Here is an 11,758-nt window from a genome sequence, read left to right as displayed (position 1 = left end):
GTTTGTCTCTGCATGTATATAGGACTATTTACTGTCTACTTAATGTAACAGGCAAAATGTAGCTGACAGATTGGATGGTGGGAGGTTGACGGTAATAATGAGAGATTGAGGAAGGATGAGGGGCAATATTCTCATAGAGGAGATTCAGAAGATCTAATTAAAGTCAACAGAATAAGAAACAGGTTACCTGTATTTCCAGGTAAAATACAACAGAGGAGCTAATATGATGGGATGAGTTAAATTCTTATCTTTCCTAAGAAATATTACTAAAGAGTCTATAAAGTTGATAAATGGAAAAGCAGCAATTTAGGATTAGGATTCTGACAGAAATCTAATTCCAATTAGCTTGGAAAAAGGAATTTTTAGGACCTGAAACTGAAAGGTATAGTGTGTATATGGTGCAGCTTTAGGCGATCACTCAGACTATCAGAGATTAGTTGTTTCATTCTCTGGCAGGCTCTCTCTTGGTGGGGGAAATAAAATGGCCTCTTGACATTAGACTTAAAAGGTCCTGCCAGCTTTTAATCTCAAAAGGAAAATGATCTTTCTCTTAGTCTCCATGTCAATCAGAGAAGAAAAACAGAATTTGTTCTAAAATAGAATTTGGTTCTCTGGACCGCTCACTAGGTCCATGGTATGGGATACTCTGGCCAGTCTGGGTCAAGTGCACATGCCTCTGGTAGTGGGACTGGATCACTGGATTGACCAGTTCACAAAATTCCCATGGAATGGGGACAAGGTGGAGGGAGGTTGAGAGTCACTTCCCATAAAGAAAAAATTTGGCCTGACAAGGACATTGATCGATTCACTAAGTGTGCGAATATTCCAATATTTGCTGCAGAGTGTGTTTGATGAGGTGGTGCTGCCTCAGACCCTGTAGCAAGGGTTAAGTTAAATTTCCATGGGTGGACTGGACTCGGTACACTGTAAGCTTATAATTTAGCTATCTTGCCAGTAATCTTAAAATGGCTGCATGCTAGACAGGACAACCTCAACATCAAGAGACCAGGGCTTGGGTGACTAGTGGTTGAGCCTCATCTCCTGGACCATTCATGCCAGACTTCAGGCGAGTTCCTTTTAAATCCTTCCAAAGAAGGCTTCCTTCACAGGTGTCAGAGGCAACCAACAGCAAGTAAAGCTGTTTACATAAAGGACAGCAGACCTGATCTACAAAGAGGGTTGCCTTCAAGTAAAGAAACTTCATTTCCGCCTCCCACCCCCCACCCTTCCACTGTGTCTGTGAGTGGTCGAGTGGTACATACCCTTAAGGAGTCAAAATCATACATATTTATGAGGAGACTTTAAATGTATTTACTAACTCCTGAATATAAAGAGGTGGAACCAAGATGTCTCTCTCCATTTCTCCTTTCTGAAACCAAATTAAAGCAACAAGAAACATATATGGGAGCTCCATCTTTGATGAAGTGAAGAAATATCTACAATCCTGAGCCTCAAAATCCATAAGGAAATGTGGCTAAATGTGGTAAGAATCCTGAGAGGAAACTGATGCTGTAATATCAAAGAGTATAAAATTCTTCCAAAGCAATGTCCTATCTGGAAGGGCAAAAGAAAAGTGTCTTGATTAGAACCACAGTATTACTTCAAAAAGTCTCACTTTAGAAGCCTCCCTAAATGCTTTACAGTTGCAGAGTGGAAGGGTGAGTAGCTGAAGGGTTTAAGGAGGAAACACTTGGGTTTTTATAACCTATCATATGTCAGAGGGGAGAGAAACTGCCAATGATATGCAGGACTGTAAGGTAAAGAAAGGCTAAATACTTACTACTGAAAGTGTGGGCTACAGACCAGCAGCATCACTTGATAATTTCTCACAATTCCAAAATATTGGGCCCTAATCCAGACCTAGTGATTCAGAATCTGCAGCTCTACAAAATCCCCAGGTGATCTGAATACACAGTAACATTTGAGAATCACCGGGCTAAAACAAATTTCTTGCCAGTCTGGAGCACTGCCCTTGGAAAAATAGCTAGATCAGGAAGAGCTCTATTCATTAAAAAAATTAAAAAAAAATCTTTTTTAGTGTTTGAGAGAGACAGAGACAGAGCATGAGCGGGGGAGGGGCAGAGAGAGGGAGACACAGAATCCAAAGCAGACTACAGGCTCTAGGCTGTCAGCACAGACTCTGATGCAGGAACTCACCAACCGTGAGATCATGACCTGAGCTGAAGTCGGATGCTCAACTGACGCTCAACTGAGCCACCCGGGGGCCTCTATTCAAAAATTTAAAAGTCTTTCAGAGACCCTATGGAACAGAAGATTCAGACTTAACAGAACTTCCTTCTAACAAAATTGAATGAAATGACAAAAGAAAAAAGCCAGCCCCATTGAAAAAGTAAAGGGAGGGGCGCCCGAGTAGCTCAGCTAGTTAAGCTCTTGATTTCAGCTCAGGTCATGATCTCAGTTGTGAGAGCAAGCCCACATTGGGCTCCGCATTGGGTGTGGAGCCTGCTTAAGAACTTTTCTCTCCCTCTGCCCCTCCCCCAGTTACACTTGCTCTCAAAGAAAAAAATAAATCGAGACCATCTCACATCACACACTATGAAAAGTTTAATACAGAAACAACAGGGCCACACTAAATGAACATGCCAGGATCTCTGGCACCCTCTGCCCTCTCATAAGACTGGCATAATGGAGAAAAAGTAGGTAGAAGAAATTTTGAAAAACTATACCAGTATATCCCAACTTGCTGGGCAAGATGTAGGCAGCACTGAATAAAGGTACATAAAAATTCATCCAAAAATCCTTCATTCTAGAGTGTTGGTAGTTTGAATAGAAAGGGCAAGTTAAAGATCTATTAGACTTTGCCTATCTTTTTGATCCAGGAACTTCTCCAAAAATACTGGTGAAAGTTTTCAAAAGCATGTACACAAGAATGTTAATTGCAGTTTTTTTTATTCCTACATCCATAGTCATTCTGTTCTTGTTAAATGTGAATTTGAGATATAAACTTCCAGCGAAGATGGAATTATGGGGGAGGGGAGAGGAGGACAGTTTATCATCTCATCTGAAACACTTAAAACTGGACAAAATATATGAAACCTTGGTATCCAAGACACTGGACATCAGGCAATGAGACAGAGATCCCTGAAAAATGGGAAACAAATGAGGTGAGTACTGTGATTTCCCCCAAATAACTGCATGGAGAGTTTCCAGGCTATGGTCTTCCTGAGTTGAGATGGGTCTGGGAGCCAGGGAGATTGACTGAGGTGGCTAGCGTTCTCAGGATGAAGTGCCTGAGAGCTCTTAGAGAAAAAAACACCTAGACATCAGAATCTTTTGTGTAAAAACTCTAGTTTTTACCTGAACGCTGATCACAGCATCCATGTGAGGAAACCACTTGAATTACCTGGGAAAAGAACTGATAGAATTACAAGGAGAAATGGACAAATCCAAAATTATAAGAGATTCTGACACACATCTGTCATAAGAACAAGTAAACAGAAAATCAGTAAGGATACTGAAGACCTGAACTATACTATCCAACAAACTTGACCTGACATTTTAAAAACCTTTCACCCTAGAATATAAATTATTTTATTGCATCCAGAATATTTACCAAAATAGACCATATTCCAGGCTTTAAAACATATCTCAATAAACTTAAAAAAACTCAAGTCATATAAAATGCGTTTTCTGACTAGAAAGGATTAAATTAGAAATCAGTAACACAAAGATACTTGAAAAATCTCCAAGTAGCTGGACCTAAACAGTAATCCATGAGTCTAAAGAGAAATCAAAAAGGAAAACAAGGAAGTATTTAAAATTGAGTGAAACTTAGAACACACCATGTCAAAATGTGTGGGATGCAGCTAACACAGTGCTTAGAAGGGAATACACTACACTAAGTCATAAAATTTCGAAAGCTCCCAGTGACTTCAAATTAACACAATTTTAACAAATTAACACAATTTCCACCTTAACAAATTTCCACATTAGCATTAGAATGTAAATAATAAAAAGAAATCAATGAAATAGGAAGCAAAAACAGGTCAATAAAACTAATAAATCTTCAGACTGACTACTAAAAAAAGAAAATACACAAGTTACCAATATCTGGAATAGCAGAGGTGACATCACCACAAATTCTACAGTTATGAAATGGTTACGAGAATGTTGTGGACTTCATGGAAATGATTTGAGAACTTAGATGAAATGGGAAATTTTCTTGGAATGATCAAAAGTTTCCTCAAGAATAATCTGAACAGGTCTTTAAAAAAAAAAAAAAAAAAAAAGGAGGGGCGCCTGGGTGGCTCAGTGGTTAAGCATCCAACTTCAGTTCAGACCGTGATCTCACCATCTGTGAGTTCAAGCCCCGCATCGGGCTCTGTGCTGACAGCTCAGAGCCTGGAGCCTGCTTCAGATTCTGTGTCTCCCTCTCTCTCTGCTCCTCCCCCACTCACAGTCTCTATAAGGAAAATGAATAAATGTTAAAAAAAAAAAAAAGGAATTTGTAGTTTAAGCCTTCCAAATATTTTCAGGTATCTTACTGTTGTTGCTAGTTTAGTTCTGCTATAGTCAGGGAATACAATTTATACAACCAGTTGTTTAAAACTTAAGATTTGTTTTATGGTTTTGGTAAAATGCTTCATGTGTACTTGAATGTATTCTCTTATGTTTTATAAATGTCAACTAGTTAACTTGGTCAATTTTGTTGTTCAGGGGTTCTATATACTATTTGTTCTATTAATAGCAGAGAGACAATGGTGAAATCTCCAGTAATAGTGGATTGATCCATTTACCCTTTCTGTTCTTTTTTCATTTGTGTAATTTCTACCTCTGTAGTTTGATACATGTACAATTAGGACTGTTATGTTTACCTGGAAATTGATCCTTTTTATGTCTCTTTATCCCTGATTACATTTGTTGTTCTAATGTCTGCTTCATCTGACACTAATATCGTGATTCCAACTTTATTTCATCAGTGTTTGCGTGTTCTATCTTTTCCCCCACTTTTAATTATGTATGCCTGTATATTTAAGGTTTCTGCTAGCATATGCTGGGTCCTGCTTTTCAATTCAGTTGTTTTGCCATCTCTTAACTGGTGTGTTTAGGCCATTTGCATTTGCTATAATTTAAGAAATATATTTGGATTAAAAACCTACCTTCAAGGTTCACTTATTGTTTCCTTGGCTGTGTCAAGTATATTTAAGTATACTGATGAACCTGTTGAAAACGTGTTCATCTGTGTTCATTTCTATTATTTCCATGATTCATATAGTTCCACCTCTGCTCAAATGACCCATGTAGTTTGGCTGCTGTGCATCTTTTTGGTTACAGCCTTGAACATATTATAGTTGTTTAAAATTTTGTCAGCCCAACAGCTGTCACTTTGAGTAGTTCTGGAGTGCTTTGTCACTTGGTGGGAATAGAAAGTGTAGATTATTCTTGTTTTGCATGCTTTGTAATTCTCCCCCCACTCCCCGACCCCAAAAGCTAGGAATCGTGTGTAGAACCAAAACAGGTAAATAGATTTCTGGAAATGGTCATGTCATTCCTTCTGTTAAGCTGTGGATGGGGTAGGGGGAGGGAAGAATTCATTAATACAGACAAGAACTGGACTAGGTTTAAGTTTGGTTGCTGCTGTGGTTACCCTGAGTTCACCAGAGTCTTCAAACATCACTAGTGATTCCTTAGCCTATTTTCCCAAGGGTTTATCTCAATGTCTGAGTCACCTTCAGATTTAAGTGTTCCCTGACAACTATGGCTCAGAAAATCCAGTTATACTGAAACATATTCATTCATTTATTCACTCAAGATCTCACTAGTACTTACCACTTCAATGTGCCAGTCACTATACTAAATATTTAATTTGCCACTCCTCTAATACTCTACAACCTTCTGCCACTATCTTGTGCATGTGTACTTTCTCTCTTTGCCTTCAATAGCCTTCCAACTCTTAAGTGCCTAGTCAGCCTGAGTCCTGTTCTTCCTTTAATATGGTCACTATCTCCAAGTAATCCCTGTTCCCATGTCCTCCACTCACAATGGAGTTCACCATCTTCTTCTTGGTTATTATCTGTGTCTTTTATACATGTTTCCACATTTTAATATTATGTATTCCCTAGAAAACTCTAAACGTCTGCAGGCAAGTACAATGTCTTATTAGTCTATATTATATATAGTAGGTTTGTGACCATTGATTTGGAACCAATCTCTATGGCAGGTTGGCAAAGAAATTAACAAAGCCAGGGGTGTGGAAGGGGAGGAAGAATAGACCTGCCTCTCCATGAGCATTCTGTTAATTTGCTCACCCATTTGCTTCAAGTGTTGGAGATATTTTATGCTTTTACAGTACCATGACAAGCGTAAATGAAAAGTTAACTGTTCTATTATCCTATATGCATGCTTACCCTTCACAAATCTGGATGTTATTTTCTCAGTTGTGGTCAAAGTTAGAATGGCGTAACTCTCATGGTTATACATTTCGCAGTTATCTTAGCAAGATATGGGTGTTTACAAAAATGGTTTTTGCAGAATACTCCAACCGTATATAACCCAATATCAAAAAGAACTCTGATTTTATTTCTTACATACTTTGTACAAGCGGGAAACAGGGACTGAAAGCTGTTACATATGGTGATTAGCTGACAGGAAAAGAGACTGGTACATAAATCCAGAGTTTCCTCCCATGTATTAGTCAGCTTGGGCTGCCATAACAAAATACCATATCCTGGGTGACTTAAACAAAGGAAACTTATTCTTCAGTTCTGGAGATCAGGGTGCCACATGGTTGGATGGTAGGGAGAGCTAGCTTCCTGGCTTGCAGACAGCCACCTTCTTGTAGTATCTTCTCATGGCTTAGAGAGTAAGCTCTCTGGCATCCTTTCTTTTAAAGACACTAATACTATCATGATGTACCCTCATAAACTCATCTATCCCTAATTATCTCCCAAAGGTCCCTATCTTTAGAGGTTAGGGGTTTGACATATAAATTCTGAGAGGACACATTTAGGGAATGGCATCTCATTCTCCACCAGTCACTTATTGCACACCACTGTTCTTACATGAAAATACCACTGTTTATTCATATAAATATAAACAAATCTCTTTTCAAATAAAACAGTAACAAATATTTTCTCCCTGCTCTTAAGTTCCCATTCTTCAGTATATCCTGGCTTCTTTTTTCCCATTAGCCTGTGACAGTATGATAGTAACTCTACTGATTCACACACATTATGAGTGTTACCTTTATCCACTTGAAGATTCACTCTACTTTTTTCTCACCCACAATTTTCTGTCAGCTGAAAGTAGTACCCTCGTTTGCCCAGGAAATCTCTTATACATGATAGTCTAGTTCTAAGGGACAAACTTAAAACTCTTTCTTCATGTGACCTTAAATAAGGCTCAAAGCCCCATCTATAAATATGGGCTTTGTGGTTCCACTTTGTTGTATGTGACTAATGAAACCGCTGTCTAAATTACACTGCAAATAAAATATCAGTGTCTTATGGAATGAAGAGTGGTCTTCATTAAAAATGATCCAGTCATCTGAACTTGCTGCTTTGAAATTAAGACCTATGGTAACATCACTGCCTCGGTTGATTACAAATTGTCTGGTCAAAGTCACCCTGATGACTTTTGCTCTTTGGCTTTCAAAGTGGGACACATCACCAAGACGGTCCCATTTTTACAAAATTTAGGTTATAGACAAAGGCATTTTTCCCATGCCTTGGTCTCTGCTACTTTTATAGCCTCATTGTACGCTTTCACATATTTAAAACAAACTTAGGCTTTTTCCTCAGAATGTGTATTCTGATGTCGAATCAGAGATGAACTCCGACTATATGCCTTCCCACATTTACTACATTCATATGGTTTCTCTGAAGAATGACTTCTCTGATGCCGAATAAGATCTGAGCCACTACTAAATGCCTTCCCACATTCATTACATTCATAGGGTTTCTCTCCAGTATGACTTCTTTCATGTAGAATAAGGGATGTGCGTTGACTAAAGGCCTTCCCACATGTTTTGCACGTATATGGTTTTTCTCCAGTGTGAATTCTTTCATGTTGAGCAAGGTGTGCACTCTGACTGAAGGCTTTCCCACACTGATCACATTCATAGGGTCTATCTTCAGTATGAATTCTCTTATGCCGAGTAAGAGATATTCGATGACTGAAGGCTTTTCCACATTCCTCACACTGATAGGGCTTTTCTCCAGTATGAATTCTCTGATGTTCAATAAGAAATGACTGACGACCAAAAACTTTACTACATTTATTGCATTTGAAAGGCTTCTCTTCAGAATGAATGTTCTGATGTATTTTAAGGTTGGCAGTTCCAGAAAACATCTTCCCACATTCCTTACATTCAAACAGTTTCTTTTTCCTTGTATGAACTTTCTGATGTTGAATAAGGGATGAATGCCGATTACAGACCTTTTCACATTTACTGCATCTGTAGAGTTTCTCTCCATTATGAATTCTTAGATGTAGAATAAGGGTTGAAAGGCGCCTGAAGACCTTGTCACATTTATCACATTTGTAGGGTTTCTTTGATGTGTGAATTCTCTGATGAAGCAAAATGGATGAAATCCTATTAAAGGATTTTCCACATTCTCTGCATTTATAAGGATTCTCTAAATGGTGACTTTTCTGCAGTGGACTCTGACTTAAGGTCTTCTCACTTTCATAGGTTTTCTCTCCAGTGTGAATTCTTTTATGTATAACAAGGGCTGATTTGTTTTTGAAGCCTCTCCCGCATTTATTGCATTTATGTAATTTCTTTTTGCTGTGAATCTTCTTATGAAGTAAAAGGGATGACTTTCGAATGAAGTCTTTCCCACACTTTCCACACTGGTGGATATTCTCAACAAAGTGAATTTTCTGGCCCACAGTGAGAGTTGGGTACTGACTCAAGGCCTTTCCACAGTCAAAGGTTTCTTTTCTATTATGAACTTTCCCATGTAGAATAAGAGATGTTCTTTGAATGAAGTTTTCTCCACACTTACCACATTCATGGCTTTTCCTTCCATTGTGAATTTTCTGATGAAGAATGAGGGATGAGATCTGTCTGAAAGCTTTTCTACAATTACTGCATTCATAAGGCTTCTCTCTAGTATGTGATTTCTGATGAAGTTTAAGAGATAAACTTTGACTAAAGGTTTTCCCACAGTCATTACATTTTAAAGATTTCTTTCCTGAATGCACTTTCTTGGGTTTTACTAGGACTGAACTTTTCTTGCAGCCTTTCTTTCCTATGGCAACTTTTTGTGATGCAGAAACTGGTTTCTGATAGCTGCTTTGCCCAGATTTGTTGCACAGAGATGCTGGTAACTTCTTGGTCTCATATTTAGACCTTGAGTCTGAAAGACACCAAGAAATTCAGTATTTGTTTTCCTATGCTGAAAAATGAAGTTTCTGTGCAGTTATTATCAATGATAATTACAATATCAATCATCAAACATAATAACAATGATGATAACCAGAAGAAAAACTTTGTAGTATCTTACTGTAATTTTAACATGCCAAAAGGCTTTATAGAAATATTTAGTAATTAAAAATCAGGAAAGCTTGTGATTTGAAATTAATAAATCAAAGTTTTATTCATAGGATAAATTCATACCACATACCATATTAAACTCCATAGGTTATTCATTAGATGAATGTACTTTTATTACATGAAAGGTCCAAAAAAGGCAGAAGGTAAACTACAAACAGAAGGTAAATTAGTAGTTGCCTGGGGCTGGAGGTGGGACTAGGGTTTAATTGTAAATGGACATGAAGAATTTTATTAGGGTGATAAAAATATTCTAAAACTAGATTATGGTGATGGCTACACAAGTTGTCAACTTTATTAAAAACCACTGAATTATACACTTAAGTGAATTTTATAATATGTACATTACATCCCAATGAAATTGTAAATTTTTAAAATGTATTCTTAAAAATCCAATCTTAAAAAAACAAACAAACAAAACACTGGAATTCTGGTTTGCGGTTCTTCATGTAAGAAGCTTGGAAAGCACAACTTCATCCTAACAAGTAAAAAGCTAAACAGATGTTAAAACCAACAACTCTTCTTGGATCCATAAGACGGGAGAATACAAACGGCTGCCTCCAATTTCAGCGGCCTCTAGCCATCCTGTCCCTCCTAAAGGGATAGGGTTTTGGTGGGGGGGGCACTGAGAGACTGAAGACATTCACATTCCAGAGGCAAAGGCTCCCTAAAAGACACACCTCACCCATCACAATCACTAAAGGGCTGTTTACAATAGTTCCTTTTACCTGGTACATAACCTCTGGCAAGTAAAAAAAAATTACAAGGTATACCAAAAGGCAAATAACACAATTTGAAGAAAAAGAGCAAGCATCAAAATCAGACTGATATGGCAGGGATGCTATTAATTCTCAGACCAGAAATTTAAAATTGATTAATATGTTAAGGGCTCTAATGATAAAGTATACAGCGTATTAGAACAGATGGGCAATGTAAGCAGAGAGATGGAAATTCTCAGAACCAAAACAAAATGTTTGAGATCAAAAACACTGTAACAGAAATAAAGAATGACTTGGACAGAATTCGACACAGCTGAAGAAAGATTCTGAGAGCTAAAGGATTTATTCTATTGGTAAATTAGAATTCTTAAAAATCAGGGGCTCCTGGGTGGCTCAGTCAGTTCAACATCTGACCCTTCATTTTGGCTCATGTTATGATCTCACAGTTTGTGAGTCTGAGCCCTGTGTCAGGCTCTACACTGATGGTGTGGAGCCTGCCTGGGATCCTCCCTCTCCCTCTTTGCCCCTACCCTGCTCATGCTCACGTGCTTTCTTGCTCTCTAAATAAAAATAAACTTAAAAAAAAAAAAGAACCCTTAAAACTTGGAAAGCACAGTAAATAAAGACTGAAAAAAAGAGAACAGAATATCCAAAGACCATGGGACAACTACAAAAAAGTGACAAACGTATTATGAGACTACTAGGAGAAAGAAGAAAGAAAAGAAGAGCAATGAAGAAACAATAGTGAAGGAAAAAAAAAAGAAAAAAACCTTTATTTTTCTTATCATTTTCATTTTAAAGTTTGAGAGACAGAGAATCTCAAGCAGGTTCCGTGCTATAAGCCTAGAGCTCGACGTGGGGCTTGATTTCACAAATTGTGAGATCATGATCTGAGCTGGAACCAAGAATCAGACCCCCAACGACTGAGCCACCCAGGCACCCCTATTTTTCTTATTCTTAACTGACCTAACAGTAATAGTTTATTCAAAATAATAGCATCAATGTATTCAATAATGTTTAGTCATCTTTTCATCTTATGTATGTACATGTAATATATACATGCTTATCATATTTATATATAAATGAAATGAATGATAACAATGATACAGGTGATGGGAGAAAGAAATTAGCATTATTTTGTTATTATAAGGCACAGTCCCATGAAGTGATATACTGGTACCTGAAAGTGGACTTGGATTAGTTGTAAAGGTATACTGTAAACTCTAAGGCAACCACTTAAAAAACAAAAGAGTATAACTGATAACACTGGAATCATATGAAATGCTCGTTTAAAAACACAATAGGCATGGGGCGCCTGGGTGGCTCAGTCGGTTAAGCGGCCGACTTCGGCTCAGGTCATGATCTCGCGGTCTGTGGGTTCAAGCCCCGCGTCGGGCTCTGTGCTGACAGCTCAGAGCCTGGAGCCTGTTTCAGATTCTGTGTCTCCCTGTCTCTGACCCTCCCCCGTTCATGCTCTGTCTCTGTCTCAAAAATAAATAAACATTAAAAAAAAAAAAATTTA

At 37.9% G+C, this 11,758-nt stretch overlaps 1 protein-coding gene across 10 annotated transcripts in view; it reads right to left on the bottom strand.

Annotated features, from left to right (window-relative positions):
* The window catches only part of ZNF667 (zinc finger protein 667), a 78,434-nt gene that overhangs the window by 12,075 nt on the left and 54,601 nt on the right, over positions 1-11,758 (bottom strand). For 8 of the 10 annotated variants that reach the window (XM_015084061.3, XM_053210622.1, XM_053210625.1 and 5 more), the window contains one exon: positions 7,163-9,323. The exons of 1 other annotated variant lie outside the window; for it this stretch is intronic. In XM_015084061.3, coding sequence (XP_014939547.2) covers positions 7,744-9,323 — 1,580 coding nt within the window. In that variant the 3' untranslated portion in view covers positions 7,163-7,743. One more of the 10 variants, XM_053210627.1, reaches the window with a different exon arrangement.

The sequence above is a fragment of the Acinonyx jubatus genome, chromosome E2, assembly GCF_027475565.1.
Source record: "Acinonyx jubatus isolate Ajub_Pintada_27869175 chromosome E2, VMU_Ajub_asm_v1.0, whole genome shotgun sequence".
Taxonomy (NCBI): domain Eukaryota; kingdom Metazoa; phylum Chordata; class Mammalia; order Carnivora; family Felidae; genus Acinonyx; species Acinonyx jubatus.
Note: the sequence above shows the minus strand (reverse complement) of the source record. Positions and strands in the feature narration are given on the sequence as shown.